This window comes from Apteryx mantelli, chromosome 3, assembly GCF_036417845.1.
Source record: "Apteryx mantelli isolate bAptMan1 chromosome 3, bAptMan1.hap1, whole genome shotgun sequence".
Classification (NCBI taxonomy): domain Eukaryota; kingdom Metazoa; phylum Chordata; class Aves; order Apterygiformes; family Apterygidae; genus Apteryx; species Apteryx mantelli.
Genome location: NC_089980.1, coordinates 34,149,722 through 34,166,569, shown reverse-complemented (window position 1 = coordinate 34,166,569; position 16,848 = coordinate 34,149,722). Strand labels below are relative to the sequence as shown.

General features: G+C 39.2%; 1 protein-coding gene across 9 annotated transcripts in view; it reads left to right on the top strand.

The window, feature by feature from the left end:
• The window catches only part of RPS6KC1 (ribosomal protein S6 kinase C1), an 88,472-nt gene that overhangs the window by 19,251 nt on the left and 52,373 nt on the right, over positions 1–16,848 (top strand). For all 9 annotated transcript variants that reach the window (XR_010883679.1, XR_010883680.1, XR_010883681.1 and 6 more), the window contains 2 exons: positions 2,978–3,037; positions 3,903–4,265. Coding sequence is in view for 6 of the 9 variants with exons in the window: in XM_067293063.1 (XP_067149164.1) it covers positions 2,978–3,037; positions 3,903–4,265 (423 nt within the window). In the remaining 3 variants the exon portion in view is untranslated. The remainder of the gene's footprint in view (positions 1–2,977; positions 3,038–3,902; positions 4,266–16,848) is intronic.

Sequence of the window (16,848 nt, the reverse complement as noted above, 5' to 3'; positions counted from 1 at the left end):
GTCTCTGTGTCACATTTTGTACACTGATTTTTTTTTTTGACATAATGTTACTGCACACTTAATAGACTACAGTATAGTGTAAACATAACTTTCATATGCACTGGGAAACAAAAAAAATTGTGTGATTTGCTTTATTGCAATATTCGCTTTATGGTGGTGGTCTGGAACTGAACCCGCAATATCTCCGAGGTATGCCTGTATTAAATTTTCTGTGGTCTGTTTCTGGCATAGAACTTGGTTTGGTAAAATTCTGCTCAAATAATAAGAATTGCTTATTTTTACTAACAATGGTGCTTCCCCCCCATCCCCCCCTTCTCTCCTTGAAGGTTGCAAGTTGGGTGATTTGCCATTGGAATCTCTTAATGTCTGGCTCTTTGCCCTCAGTTATATAATATTTTCTATGTGTGCAACCAGTTTTGCATTTTTGTTTTGCAATAGCTTCTATGATGTTCATGAATTAATATACCCACAATCTTTTGTCCTTCTGTGAAGGAACTAATACAGAGGGTTGATTGCAGAGAGTAGCTATCATAAATAGAGCCTAAAGGAGCACTATTTATGTGAAATTTAAAGATTTCAGATTTTGATAAAGCACCCATTTTACACTTTGCCTTTATATAAAAATTGCTTCTAAAAATGCTTAACATAAATGTTTCTATTCTTCAGTCATGAGGGCCTTGTTTTTATGAGGAGAAAACAATTTGCTTTATGTGAGATAACCTTTTGTCTCTTGGACATTCTATAAAGTGGAAAGGTTCTTTGATACGCTTTCTCTGAACTGGCTAGAGTGATTTTGGGGGATATTTGCAACAACTATGCACACAGGAATTCCAGATGCTGAATGTGACTTCTGTGGAGTTATCCTTTCTCAAACCTGTGTAGTTTCCACATGTTCAAAACCAAATCTGGGGGGAACTAGGGAGAGGAAGAAACAGCCATGTTCAGTCCTCTAGATGGCAGTGGCAGTACTCAGTTCTAAGTTCTCTCCCTTCCTTCCCCGAGGGAATCCTACCTGCATTGAATTTTTCCAAGTCTGATTATTATAGTTAATTGTCATCTAGTTCCCTGTGTTAGTTTTTGTGGTCATTCAAGGGCCTCCACATGGGCACCGTTCCCCCAAACTCTCTTGCTGAGAAGTATCAAGACCATTGCTTACCTGATGCATGTTAATGGTAGGTGGTGACCCTATGGCCTTGTGTAAGGCAATTGCAACTACTGCTAGATCAGTGAACTGGCTGCAGTCTGCTTTTTTTTTTTCTTTTTCTAAATGCATTATGTTATAGGAAGAAATATTGCCATCTCCTCCTAGAAATAAACATACACAGTTCAGACTCTTCCTAGCCTTCAGGCTGGTTGGAAGCCCTATGACTATGGTTTGTGTGGTGCTAGACCTGGGCTGTAAGCCCTGTCCCTCAGCAAAGTTTATTAGCTCAGGCTCTGTGCCACACTAGCTGTGTTCACGCAGCTTTTGATCAAGTTGGCTGCAGGAATAAAGCAAACATGAGTTTGGACTATAGGGAAGGGAACTTGAGTCTGTCTGAAATCTATTGTAGATGTATATGTGTATGGGTGGCCAGCACATCCTCCCCACAAAACCCCAGCTTTTCCATTTAATTTCTCTATCTACATGCTCAATCAGTTCTAATTCCACCTGTTTATTCCCTAACTAACAATTTTTCTTCCCTGAACAAAATTATCTGACTTCTCTAAATGTTAGTTCATAAATTCTGAGTCTTCAACATCCAAATTCAATGTTCATGCCCCTAAATTGGGCAGGTGTACAACCCATCGTTAATACACTAATTAATGAGGCTACTGTTTTCCTCCTAACTTTCTGTTACGAGGTTGCCTTCCTTCTTACAGGGCTCAGGGCTACACAGGCAGTTATCTTTTCAGTGCTTCTTCTCAGCATGGACATTCTGCCTTATGTTCATTCCTCCCCCCAAAAGATTAGGGGCATTGTCTTCTGTGCATCTTCTCCCCTGCTTTCAAGTAGGCTTGTGTCACAAAGTATCGCTGTCCCTTTCTTTTCATAGAAAGTCAGCAGCTGGTCGTCTGTGCTCCTTCTCGTCTATTTTTCCTCTCGCTCACCTTAAAGGAGCTGTTAGCTTTAGAGAAGTGATGTTTCTATGGTACTTGGTGAGAAGATGCATGCCCTCTTTCTCCTCTTCCATAAATTGTAAAACCCGTCTACTTCTAGAGTTGCAAAATCAAAAAGGAAGTTTGAGTTAGGTGCCTTAAGTCAACTCCTCGCTACTGCCACATACAACTTGAAGATAAGTCAGAACGCTTTACCTGATAATGTGGATAACCTCTTGACTCTATTGGTAATACAGAAGAAAACAGACACCAGGTTTTAGCTCAGAATTTCCTTTCTCTGTATGCAAACAGATAACGTCTTGACCTTGTTGCCTACTTGTTTATTGCTTCAGTGGGTACATGTGCCAAGGTGATAAAACAAACTGCTACTTGATATCCAGGTGGCACTGCCAAATTCATGGCTCATTCCATATGTCTCATGCAGGATACTACTCTGGAATGACGTTTTTGAGACTTAAAGCTGGCATTTTTTTCTTGATGTGTAGGTGTTGGTCCCAGCTTTCCAGGCTCTCCAGTTTTAAGTCGCCTTAGTTGTAAATCATCAGAACAGTGAGACAGGTTTTAAAATGTTACTGCTTTTGAATTTAGGTGAGTTGATAGGGTGCTGAGGTTTGAATTAGCCCTCCTAAGCAAGTATCTGTGTTTTGTTTTTAACCTCTAAAGCAAGAAGAAATGGCAAGTCTAATACCAGTGTCACAATTGTAATGGCTTGATACCAAAATTAAGATCCCTGATAGCCAGGCTGAGAGCAGTTTAATGTTATATATTTTTACGTGTAATAGGGTCATGTCCTTTTATTTTGGTGATACATGAACAGCTATTCCGTTGTTATGTAAAAGGATGTCAGAAACATTTTTGTCATTCTTGTTCTTTTCAGTTCGGAGGGATTTAAGTGGGCTTGATGATGTGACACTTACCAGCCAGTCCGAATGTGGAGGTGAGATTGAAGCATTACTTCTGTTACATTTGTAGCATTTAGATTATTATAAAGTCATAATTATGTGTGAACACTTTTCGTGAATGCTAATCGTTACTGAATGAAATGGTGTAGATGGGAAATGTCTTTGCTGCTGCTTATGCACAAATATCCCTGCTAAGTTGCTGTGGCTTAAGCACTTACTGAAGGCCAGCTTGCAGTAAATGTATATGCTCTCAGTTTGTGGAAGATGCAAAATAAAACATGTTAGCTCATGTCTTTCACTGAAATTTGAGCTAATTCATTCTACCATGTGTTAGCAATGAAGTAAGACTATACACAGTAGCTGTGAGTTAAGTGAACCTGTAGTAACTGTTGTGTGAATTCTACCTCCTAATTTACTATTTTTGTGATGCTATGTCTTACTGACTAGTAAACTGACTGTAAAACAGTATGTTAGGTTTTTTTCTGACAGTAATTTGACTCCTGCTTATTTTCTTTTCTAAGAGTACCCACACAGGGAGGATTGGCTTCATAATTTCCTGGAACCCATTAGTGAGTGGACTTTGAAGATTTAATTTGATCATTAGTTGGTTGTTGTTTCACTTCCAATGTTAGAATGAAGGCCAGGTCTGGGGATTTTGTGGCTAGCTTTGAAAACAATGCGCCTTCAGGTTCTCAGAAACCATGGGTTTCTAAGACAGACTTGCATACAGGGAAATTCAGTGCAAAGTCTCAGGAAGCTGCAAAAAGAAAGTTTAAAATCTTTGGACTTAAAGTTTGAATTGGAGCTGGAACATCAGGTGTTGTATTAAAGAATTTTGGAGGCTGCTATGGTGTGTAAGAAATCTAGAGTAATAGATGTCCTTTTGACTTACACTTTCAGGACTCTCCAGCGACAGTGACCTGATCTCTCTGACAGTTGATGTAGACTCTCTTGCTGAATTAGATGATGGAATGGCATCCAACCAAAATTCCCCCACCAGAGCTGTTGGTGTTGGCCTTTCCTCTGAATCCCCAGCACAAAGCATGGTGGCATCTGAGCAGGAGTGGAGCAAAACTGAAGGCGAGAGAGAGAGCCATGGTTTGTTTACTGGAAGCTTAAAACCCAAGCCTGGCAAACAAGATTACTTGGAGAAAGCAGGGGAATTGATAAAAGTGGCCTTGAAGAAGGAAGAGGAAGAAGACTATGAAACTGCCCTCAGCTTTTATAGAAAGGGGGTTGATCTGCTTCTGGAAGGTGTTCAAGGTATGGATCTTCTCACTGTGTTTGCCTTGCCTTTGGTTATGAGTATTTAGTTATGGTATTTCCTTAGTTAACATCTGCTTACTGTGTTGCACAGAAGTGATATGACATGCAAAATGATGTGTGCTTGGCTTTCATGTACTTGATTGCTGCTGTGCATATGTGAGAGAGAGATAAATCTTTCTCTAAGACTGAATGATAGTTTAGGATCTCATCCTCTAAGTGCCAGATATCTCCTCTCTTAAAATTGCAGCGCAACCTCAGACTTACAGGTAAGTAGCAGAGCACTCTCCCCTTCCCTTTTTATTACCTAGGCATTAATTAATATGTGGCACTTGCAGCACTGTTGAAACATTATTTAATTTACATGGTTAAGTGAGGATTAATTATCCCCATTTTATGCATGGGGAGAGGCAGACTCAGGTTAACTTTCCAATCACAACAGGATTAGAACTATTTTTGGCTCCCAGCCTCTTGCATCTTCCACTGACCTGTTCTCCTTTTTCTAGCTGAAAGACACATACAAACTTAAATCTCCACACTGCTGGAGGAGAACAGTATTTAAAAAAAAACAAAACAAAACTCTTTGGCGTGTCAATGTATGTCTGCAAAGGCTGCTGTTAACTCACTGGATGCAAGTCCATGCAAACTTCTGTGGACTCTCCTTAGCCTTTGTCAGTCAGGGAACAATTTTTTCTTCCTCTTTTGCCTTCTAGCTCTTGAGAATATAGAGTGATAACTGCATTTATTTGTATTTTGTCCAAGAAGGGCTTAGAAGTATAAAGCGCAGGAAAGGGTTTGTTCTTTCCTGTAGTGAATTCAGTGTCTGTGTATTGTACTTCTGTCCTGCACAAATCAAACAAGTAGGATTATTATGCTGGCTTTATTTGACAGTGTATAGCACAGATATGTTATGGTGCTCCAGAGCTGAGCTTCAATGCTAATATACCAAGGCGCATACAAGCAGCAGCCTTTGCATGGCAGTAGTCCAGAGGCTCTGAATGGTTCTAGGGATGAAACTTACCTGCTGAGCTGTTTTAACAGGGGCTGGCAAAAAATAGTGGATAGGTTACTCATGAGAATTGAGGTGTGGGCCAAACAAATGTGCATAGCGTTTGCTTAAAGTGTCTTTTTACTTTTTGTAAAAGTAAATCTACCTCTTTCTTTTGAAGTCCCAGTGATATCAGTAGGGTTGCTGGCTGGTGCTTGTTGTGGCTTTTTAATAGTATCCTACCTTTCCTTGCCCATGTTATCAATGTGCTTTTCATTCTTGATGTTGAGTGTGTTGGCAGTCCTTCTGTTGGAGAGCCCAGCTATTCATTCTTTACTAATATACTTCTTTATAGGCCTGCATTCCATTTGGTTATGGTCTTCGGACCTCCTGTTTTGTCATAACCACTTTTGTCTTCTAGTCATGATGCAAGGCTGCTGTGATGCAGTTTCAAACTGGTGGTTGGAGTTTCAGCCTCAAAAACTTTCTTTATTAAACCATTGCAAACTGCTAGGGCATGAACACAAATCAAGCTGAGCTGTAGTAACTGCGCGTGCATACTTGAACTGTGGCAGTGGTTAAACGTGTTGGCTTTGAATCTGTGATAGTCCTTATGCTAATATGTTTACCTTGCAGTTGTGAAAGGCTACACTTGCATGCATGGTAAGTAACTGGCTCAGCTGATGCACAGTAACTCATTAAACTAGGAGGAGTTGAGCCCTTCAGCTACAATTGCTAACATTTTCTGCAAGGACTCTTGCTTCTTTGCTGTTGACCAGCTACTCATCCAGCTACCTCACATGAGTGCTAATCTTTTTTTCGCACCCACTGGTACCCACGCTTTTCAGACTAAAAATATATCAAGGAGTCTCAGAAACATCTGATAAATACTCTGCCATGTTTGTTTCCCTGATGCTGCTCAGACAGTACAATGGGAGTTAATAACAAATTTATGGTAGTGGTACCCGTAGAGATGGGGGTTCCTTGGTGGATGAAGAGATGTATAGCTGGCACCTGCAAATTCTGTGCAGTCCCTGGCATTCCCTCCTTACAACGCAAAGGAGGGAATAACTAGACTGAATTGCTTTTCAGCTGGCATCTTATCCCTTGGGAGCATAAATGTACAGAGGCTAGTTTCTAGCAGTCAGCTTTCTTTTCTCCTTTCTCTGTGTTACCCTGTGTAGCTGTGGAGGTGGAAGAGAAATGAATGGTCATCCTCTGCTGGGCACTTCCCCTAGTTTTGGATAGATCCAATTCATCTTGTGTCCTGTTCTTTCTAGAGCTTCTGTAAGCTGGCAGGGAGATTCTGATGTCCTCTGTATAATGACAAGGCTGATTCAAACACCTTCCTAAACCATGAGTGCCTTCTAGTTATTCATGACTTTTACTCCTTATAGCTGCTTATGTGTCACTATTTTTAATCTAACTACTTTATGAAGATAATATGTTTAATGTTGAAATACGAATATTCAATATACCTTGCAATAAAACCCCTTAACTTAATCACTTTAGCTACTTAAACACACCTAGTTATATATTTCATACGAATAAAAATATGCCTCTTTAAAAGATAAGGATGGTGCAATTGTTAAAACATGTCTCTGGTCTTATGTGTAATTGATTATTATTAGCCTATGTACGTATAAATATATACAATGCACACCAAGTTTCACTTTCAGATGTTAGTGTTTTACCTTACAATGTGTAGCCTTTCTTAGAATGGAGTGAAAGTGGCTTTTGCATGTAAAATGGCAATACATATTTTTGCCACTTGGTGGCACCAAGAAAATAGAAATTGACACCAAAAAATCGAAATCAGAATATGTAACCAGTGTACCAGGAAAAAAGGAAGAATCATCGCCAGTCCTCTATTTGAAACTTCTCTCAGAATTACCTCTGGAATATAAAGCCTCTAAGTTGGTTATACTTCTCTGAGAGATGAGCTTTTTTGCCAGCTGCTCCTTCTCGCTTGGTAGAAGAAGATCTATTTATTACTTAAGGCTGGCTTATCAAAACGGTGTATGAGTAAATTTATTACTGCAACTTTATAGACTTGTGTAGTTTAGTTTGAAGTAGCTGGCTTCTGTAAAGGCAGTCAGAGTATGCTGGAGTCTTACATTTTTGATAATTTTCTTCTGAGTTGATGACACTAATGCTGGAGGAGGCAAGGTGTTGCATATGCTCACACCAAAGCAATGTCTGTCTTTACTTGGTTTTCATCTCTGTGTATGTATTCTCGGAAGTGTGGTGCTGTTAAATATACTGTGCAAACTGCCCATGTATTTTCTTGTGTTACCTCTTGCAGTGTTTTAGTGCTAAATCTTTTAATGCCTTGTTTACAGTCCTGCCAAAAAGCCTGATAAGCATGTCGCTTGGGCAGTGACATAAAGGCTGTGTGCGTTCGGAGAGGCAGTTGTGTAACTTGGGTTCTGGACATCTGCTATATAAACATCTTGGGCCTAATTCTGCTCTGTATATGCTCTCCATGTTAAATGTGTTTGGCACTGGGAAGGAGGAGAACAAATTCTTGAAGTGGGAGCAGAGCCCCTGGACTGCTGTTGAACTATCTGTTCCTTGTGTCTTTTTCTCAGTTTCATTTGTAACAAAACTCCTCGTATCCAGTGAGAGGGAATAGCTGCACTTGTTTCCTTTTTCCTCTGAATACATACAGATTCTGCTGCCTCTTTTGCATTTTCTGGGCATTGCTGTGTGCAAGATTGTGGAGCTTTTGGAAAGCAGGTCTGTAATGGGCTGTAGGACAGTGAATTAGAAAATGGTTAGGCAATTCTTTAGAAGCTGAAACCTTCTGGAATTCAAATTTTCCAGCTTTTCAAACATACTAGAAGATAAATATATTTATTTGCTAGAAGCTTTGGCTCACAATTATAGCTGTTCCTTTGTTTTATTAGCATGTGAGAGCACTTTGAGGTCATTGTATTGCTTCAGGCCTAGTGGTGGAAAAAAATACCCTAATCAATAGCGAGCCACCAACTTCTAGTCTGAACATTAACTGTATTTTATGCAAAGTTAGTGTTTTCCCTGACTGCTGTAGAGCATGGTTTATGTTGGGGGGAAAAAACAGATCAGGAGGCTGAAGTTATGGAAAGAGTAAAGGAAGGAGTCCTACTTGTGTTTGCTCCTCCTCCTTCGCCACCTCCAACCATTCTCAAGTTATATTCATCTTGGCAATCTTGGCAATATGAGCTTTGTGATAAAGAGGTAGCTAACGCTTTTTGCTGGTTTTTAGGAACTTTCAGCACATGATGAGGCAGGAGCATTTCAGAAGATGGTCAGGAACCTTCCAGCGATATGGTCAGTCTAACTTGTGTAGAAAAGTACAGGATCTGATCCGTAAGGTTAAGAAAGTAAGCATGCATTAATTGCAAGTCCATTACATACGAGGCTCCATGTTACACATTAACATCTGGATGGAGATGATCCATTTACTCTGTTGTAGATTTGGAGCATTTGTTTTTGTATGTGTAGCAGCTGCAGTTGGGTGCAATGAATATTGATTCTTTAAGGGATTGGTTTAGCTAGGCAACATGTACTTTGTTGCATGAAGGATGTGCTGCCTCTTAAGTCAGCTTAGCAGCTGCAAGCTATACTTTCCAGGTATCTGTGTTTTGCATTAGGTATCTACGACTTCTAGATAAGTTGTTGGTGTCTTTGAAAGCGGACTGCTGCTTTATGTTATTTTAGTGTTTATCCAGTAAACAGAGCCGGAACAAAAATTACAGAAATTACTGAAACCTCAGTAAAATGAATTTGACTTTTAACCCAGAAATGCCTATACAATGAAACACTGGGAACACTTTGGACAACTAGATGATATTTCTGGACATACCAAAACCAAACCAACTTGTATATAATTCCTGGGATTATGATGGGCTATGATTTGAACCTGTGATGAAGCCAGGGATGTAAAAAGGAGCATGCTTGACAGAGTGCCAAGAAGACAGTGCTTTATGAAAAGGGGAAGAAGAGCCATGGCTGTTTCATGAGCGTGTTTCTGGCTTCCAGAGTGAAAAGCACCTTTGCTTGTTTGTTGAAGGATGCTTATGAAGGTTATTTCTGTTACAACACAATAGCTATTTTATATTCCTTTCACTTGTTAAATTAGATCCTCTGATTAGTGTTTATCATTGCGAGTAACAATCTCTTGCGCAGTTAAACAGTGTCTTCTGTGAGTCTGTCTGGGCTACCTAACAGTTGTGCCTGATTAAAGCTATGTTTTTGAGGAAACAGTAGACCCGATCTCTGCGAGGTGGCAGGGTACATTGTTTGGGTATCAGCCAAATTAAAATGAGGAACTTTGTGCTAATATTACGCGTTTAAGATTGCGTTGGTGAGCTTAAGAACACTGCGTTTCCGTGGGCCAGGGAGGCATAGAGGTGATGATACATCAAGATGCATTGGGATGTAAGCTGATGTCTGCAGGGGAACCCTTAGAGTTGCACTAGGCCTCACAGGGAGGGATTAATGTTTCTTGCTGGACAGGTGACTGACAGAATTGTCATTTCCCCCACCCAGTCTCAGACCTTTCTACTCATATGATGCATCATCACTGTCACCTTATCTGTTGTTGTAACTTTGCACTTCCAGGGAGCCTGGAACCACTTGAGACAAAGACTCCCTGCCCTGGTTCCTTCTAAGGAGCTGAAACTGTCTCTGTACCTTGCTTTTGGACTGTGAGGATGCTGTAGGACCTTTCGGACTGGGCTTTCCATACATAGTGCTACCCCTCTTCTAGTGGCTTGTACAACCATGACATCGTAGGTTCTGTTTCAGTAGGTTAGATTTTTGTGGGAGGGCTTGTCTATTGGCTAGCAACTGAATTAAGAAAAGATGTTGAAAATATTGTGGTTTGCTTATATAAGTCATGTGCTCCCAGTGGTGCTGTAAACCCATGTTAATGTGGACCATGAACTGCTTATAACAGATGTGCATTGGCTTCCAAGCCCATTGCAGATTGTAGAGAGCTTCAGAGCAGACTTGTGCCATAGGATCCATCACATGGAATAGATGTTGGATGGATTACCCTGAGTAAAGCCATTCCATATACAAAATTACTGGGTTTATACACCTCATCATGGTGAAGCAGCAAAATATGGCATCAGTTAGTAAGGGTGAAGTCTGTTAATGTATAAATACTGCCAAATTCAGGTATGTAAAGAAATGTTCAAGGCAAAGTTTTGTTTAAACTTCAAGACTTCTCTGCGCAAAAAGGCTGATAAAGGACTGGGTTTTGGTATCTTCTGCCCAGCTTAGAGCCTTACAATACATGTACAGGTGACTTGTAGGAATGACTGTAAGCCAACGTGTAGGGCATGATGCAGAGATGATTCTGAATGCAGTTACTTAGCATGTGACTGTTAAGCCCATCTTGTCGCATATTTATTCATTCCTTAAAAAAAAAAATCTGTTCTGTCTTTCATATCATGGGGGAACAGCTAGCTGCATTGGCTTGGTTTATCTGACCTTTTCAAGATATTTGAGTCTGTCCTTATGGCAGCTTCTTGCCAAGTTGCTGCTAAGGAGCTTGTGCAAGGTGCTCTGCAGCCTCTTTGACGGATGTCTCCTCCTTCCCGCAAAGCCTTTTATCTCGGCTGTTGTTAGCCAGCACTCAGCTACAGCTAAGTGCATTAATCTCCTTGTGACTGTTGCTATGTAGGGTTTCTACCTCCCATCAGAAGACCTAGTAGGGTTGCTACACTTCTTTCAACATATGGTGTAGACAGAAAATACTGATCTAGTTGACAGTGCAGCTTCTGTCCATAGGTGAGAAAATTGAAGTCTCTAGCTGTAGAATTAAATGACTCAGGTGGGGTAGGTGAATTGAGGTGAATTAGCTGAAATAGGAAAGTTGCACAGATATGTTTAAGGGCATGATGCTACATGCTAATCAGTGTAGTTTTTTTTTTTTTTTTTTTTTTCCTCCTGTTAAGCAGTTTTTGCTAATTTGACTTCCCTCTTTTCCCATCCTCCTTCCCTCTTTTCCCATCCCATACCTTAAAATAGCCTGTCTGGCTTCAGAACTGTATGGAAAGACTAGTATAGGTTTGATCTCTACAGGGCCTGCTGCTGGCTCTTTAGTTTTAGAGATTCAGGCTGTCAGTGACCCTTTTCCTCTCCTTAGTAGTGGAAAGATACTACTTCCCACAGTACTCTGTAATGGTACATATAAAAGAACATGTGAATTGTATTAATATATAGATATGAGTACTATCAGAACAATCTCATAGTTGTTGTTGTTTTCCCATTTCTGTTGTTCTTTATTTCTGCAATACTTTATCCTTCAAACAAAATAACTTCTAACTTGAGGGGTAGGTGTCTGTGTGCCTGGGTTTCCTCTGCTCTGAAACAAGTAGTGTTTGTGGTTGCTAATTCTCAGTCAGACTAGTTCTTTTAGTTAAGGAGGAAGAGTGCAGAGAAGTTTGGCAATCTTTTCCTCTCTTCTGTGCTGGTGGCCTGTGTAGCTACTTTCCTTGCTTGGGCTGTCAGAGCGCTCTCCTCCTGTTTCTGTGGTGCCTGTGTTGGAGGGCATGCTGCTGCTGTCACCATTTTGTTTTCTTATCCATGCTAGGATGCTGCTGCTTCTCCTTCTGTTTTGCACCAATCAAAATCACAGATTTTTCTCCTTTATTTTTACACACTTTTACAGGAAAGTGTCTAGGGATATTTCTCCCACCGTGAAATCCTACTTTGGTGAAATGCCTTGCAGTTGAAGACTACAGCTTTTAGCAAATGGGTGGGAAATGAAGCTTTTCCTCCCTGAAGTGCGGGATGTGTGCTGTGTGACCATCCCTTTTATATTTTTCCAGATAGTCATGCATGCACTTGAAAAACTACCACCTTAGGTGTTTCACATGCGAATTTCTCTATAAGCAGATGTTTGTTGATTAACGTTTCTGGAAAGCTATTTTTTTTTAATGATCTTGAGTCTTACTGAATCCTGCTTATTGGTCACTCGAGCATACTTCACCCAGATCATTCTTCTGTGTAATCTTAACTTTTGCACATATACCAACATTTTTTTTTTCTCCAGAGAGATATTTAGATAGACGTTTACACCACCTAAGATAAACCTTAGGTTTGCTATAGGATACAGAGTTGTTAACTTCTCAGGAATTGAAGATCTGCATGTGTCTAGAGCAACCTGCGTTGAAGAAGGCGTGTGTATAAAAATATAGACGTAATAGTTATAAACATACTGGAAAGTTAGAAGGAGGATTCTTAGGTGTCCACTCACTGTCACACATTTGTTCTTTAGTGTGTGTGGTTTCATTTTTAAGCTGCTTTTCTTGGTTGCTAGAGTGCAGTACTGTCCCAAGTCTTCAAAAAGCAAGAAAGAATAGTTCTGATGAATGTGGTGCGTCTTAATAATTTCTGACTCTTTCAGAATATTAAAAAAAAGGAGAAGGAAAAGATGACTTCAAAGTATTTTGTCACAGTGTGCTTACTCTTGGGGTTATTTCTTAATATTTATAGTCTCTTTTTAACAGTATAATTTGGCTACCACCCCAATGTAAACCATTGTTAATATAATATATAGCATACTAGAGATGACCAGCTAGCGGGCTTATTTCACAATTCCAAACTGCCACCTGCTGCTGAAAGCTACAGCAGCTCTTTCCTGGATCCTGAAGTGTCCATCTACCCAAGCATCTGCCACGTTTCACTCTTGTAATTGGCTGAAAATAAAAGCTGGCCCACTCTTCTGCGAAAGTTTGTGGGGGCTCATTCGTAAATCAGCAGCTCTTCCCTTTTCTGAAATAAATGTTGGGGTTATAAAACTGTGTCCAAAGTGGTCACAAATTTGTGCGGGATTGAGTCGCATTGTCACTTACAGTGTGCCCGAGCTTTTGTTTGGCTAATATGGACAAAGGAGTCTGCTTCACATGATGTAAGAAGTGTTTGCCCTAAGAAGAACAGAGGTCCTCTTGAACCAATTAGGCAAAAATAACAGCTGGGCTACCCACTAATAAGGAAGGTGCTGCTAAACCTCTTTTCATTGTGAGAAGAAATAAATCTTTTAAGGCTTACTCCCTTGCATTTTTATAGAGAGCAATTCTTTGAAAAATTCAGCAATCCAGCTGGGTGATATGTGCAGGAAGACTGTGAAGAAGATAAAGAAACTTTTAAAAATAAAAAATGGTATTATAGCTATTAGATTTGGCAATTATAAATGTTTCATTGAAGATTTCAGTATTTAGAGAAAGTTTTACTGTTTAAATTGTTAAGTACATGGAGTTTGGGGTTAGCACAACAGGCAGTCTCCAGCAAGTTCCTTGTAGCCTGTTCTGCCAGAGGATATTCCTTCCTGAAGCACATCTCTTCTGATATGTCCTTAAACAAAGGCAGCCCACATGTATTTTTAGTAAGTCTGAGAGAAAAGCAGGAAGATTGGGAATGAAGAGGTTGCAGAGGATTGGGAGAAGCAGTGCTAACTTAGTCTTACCTCTTCTGTGGAAATAGGTACAAGCTGGCGAAGCAGCTGATTAGACGGGGAATCCACTGAGGTTCTCGTGGCAGGTTGACCCTTCCTGAGAGAGCCTGTCATGCACCGCGAGGCGGCTCTGGAGGTGGTCAGACACAAAGGACGGAAGGAATAGCTGCTATAATACCTTGGGTGGGTAGTATATACTGTGATTTACTGAACATGTGATACTGTATGTGTTAATGGCAAATGATGGCTAGAGCTATTTTTGTTTGTTGCCGTCCAGTAAGTCCATGCGACTTCATTCTACCTTGGATCTGCGGAGAAGTGTTAACTTATCACTAAACTCTTAATGGAGCAAGTTTAAGAGCAATTCTTCCATGCATCCGAGACATGTTTTGTCATTACTGTAGATTATTTGGAAACAAGGACAGATTTCTCTGTGGTTCTTATCTCCCAGATTTTGTTGTTGTTGTTTGTGTTTATTGCATGTGGTCACCTTTCATTAGCTTTTTGCTATTAACACCTCAATGTAAGTCATTTTCCTAGATGCTACAATTATAGAGGATCTGGTACCTGAATAAACAGCTAACTGAGCTGTTACTTAACACTTCAGCATTGAGTTAGTTAATTTTTGAAAGATACATACTCTTCTGAACAGCCATGATAGGCAACTAGAAAACTCTTTGTAATATTGCTACTTTCCCAGGTGATACTGCTGTATACATACTGTGGAAATACTTCTTCTCTGTACTTTTCGTTTGAATCAATGGTCCATTGGGAAAGCAAGCAAGTCAGAGATGAACTCAGTGGCACAATTTTTCTGATATTTGTGGCTTTCTTCTGTCAAACCCTACAGATCATTTGAATGCTGTAAGGAAGGTCTCTTTTTGTAAATACGTTGTAACTGAACCATCCTTAGAAATAAAAATTAAAGAACAAATTTTAAATCATTGGCTGCTGTCCTAATGTTCTGGCTATGGTTACTTTGGTCAGTGGGTGGCCTGGCCAGCTTTCCAAAGCCAATTTTCATTTTAAGATATTTTTATTTCTTTCAAAAAGGCAAAGCCTTTGGAAAATAAGGGAGCAGCCTGCTTGTGCTTGTGTAGATGAAGGCTTATATGTGCAACAAAGTAGCTGTAGAGTTTTTATATTCTGTTTGCAGTAGTAGTAAACAGAGCATCTAAAATAACCACTTGCACATTGCAACAAACACATCATCATTTGCTTAAAAAGAGTTATAATTACAGTTGACGAAGCATGGACACCATAAAAAATGCATTAGTTTGGCTTGACACATTAATTACCTGTTTTTGCAGATGTTTTTATATATTGTTGTGTGAACAGTTTACAAAATAATTACAGGAAAGTCATATGGAAAATAAACTAAGTGGGTGGTTTCTCGCCTTAGTATTTTCATTCATGTGAATCTGTGTGAGGCACAGCTGCTCTGCAGCAAATGCAGAGGGAGGGAGGGAGGGAGACAAGGAATCTTGAGGGGGTTTTATTCTAAAGTCTCTATCATCAGCATTACTACGCTCTTACATCTCGCTCTAGCAGCGTAGTTTTTAAACATGTAAAATGACATTGCTGATTTAATCCCAGTGATCAGGAGGGGGAAAGCTTTGATCCTGATCAGATGAAACATAAATCTTCTAGTATCTAGGAAAATAAATGAAAAATCAATATTATTTTAAGCAGGATGAGCTTTTATGAGCAGTTGTAAAGATTCATCAAAGGCTTTGACACAATTTAAGCATTTCCTGTTTGCTGCTGTTTAAAGAAAAATGCCTTTCAAGTTATAAATTCTAATTAAAGAGAGATACCTCTTTAGGTTATTGTAGGCTGACCACAAAATGGAAATAAGAAGTCAATATGCTCACACAATGTTTAAATCAAATAGCTTTTATTAGAAATAAATTTGTTCATTCTTTTAAAAGTACCTGTCTTGGGTAACTTCAAAAACATTATCCCATAACATATTAAAAAAAATGCGATATTGCATTTTTGTGTGTTATGTCTGCCACACAGCTTTAATATCTGTTAAATATTCTGTGTTTTAAAACTGTGTCTTAAAACCAAATAAATCATTAAGCAAAGAGTTCTGTGACCTGAAATTTAGTGCAAATACTAAAGATTATTTTTAGTTTAATAGGCTGTTTATCGTCACTCATCACCCTGTGTTTAAGGATTGTTAAGTAACTTTTTTTTTTAATTTAAAAATTTTTTTGAATTCATATCCTGTATTTCTTTATAAATTTCTGTGAGATATTATTGGCTGTCTAAATAAGAAGTTGTATTAGAATGCATCTTTTTGCATTTTCTTGGCTAACCTAATACAAACAATAAAAAACCAAAATCCTACTTCCATAAATCTAATTCTCCTGTTCTCACACAGATGTGCACCTTGTGTTACAGTATTTAGAACCCGAACTGATAATGATCTTGTTTGTGAATGATGCAAAAACTTGTTGAGTAAATGTTTTGTTTTTGTTGTGAATCCACACCATCTTTTATGGCTGAAGATTTTAATGAGTGAACAGTTTGTAAATGCTTTTTAACAGATTACACGGGAAGGAAAAGTAGAAGGAAAACTGAAATTAATGTCTTGTGAAAACAGGGAGAACAAAGACAGCTCTAAAGGGACATCCTATCTTGTTTGCGTTAATTACTCTAAAATTACTGAAGCAATGAAAAAAAGGCAGTAAAACATCCACATTAAATCACATAACTAACAGTTAAGCAGTAAGCTTGACTTTTATGATAGCCTTAGACACTAACCTAGCAGTTTTCTACCACTTTGCTTGAAGAAAATGATGGCTGAAGAGTTTAATGTTGCTGTGCAGATGATTTGTTTTCCCTGAGCATCTACCACTTTGCGAGTCTAAGAGAATGTGGACTATCACCTGTGGTTTGGCACAAGAAAGTTTTGTTTGTTGCAGTGAGATCAAATGTAAAGATGAAAGCAAGATAGTCGTATTTTAAGAAACTGCAACATATTTTAATAAAAACTGTGTGTCTATTCTCCTCAGATAAAGCCAAATTCAAGTTCAAACAGTTGAATTTCATTTTTTTTCTGGATGGGAATAATACTGGCAGTCTGATCTAGGGGAATTTCACCAGAATCTTAGGAACTGGAGGTTGAGAGATGCTTG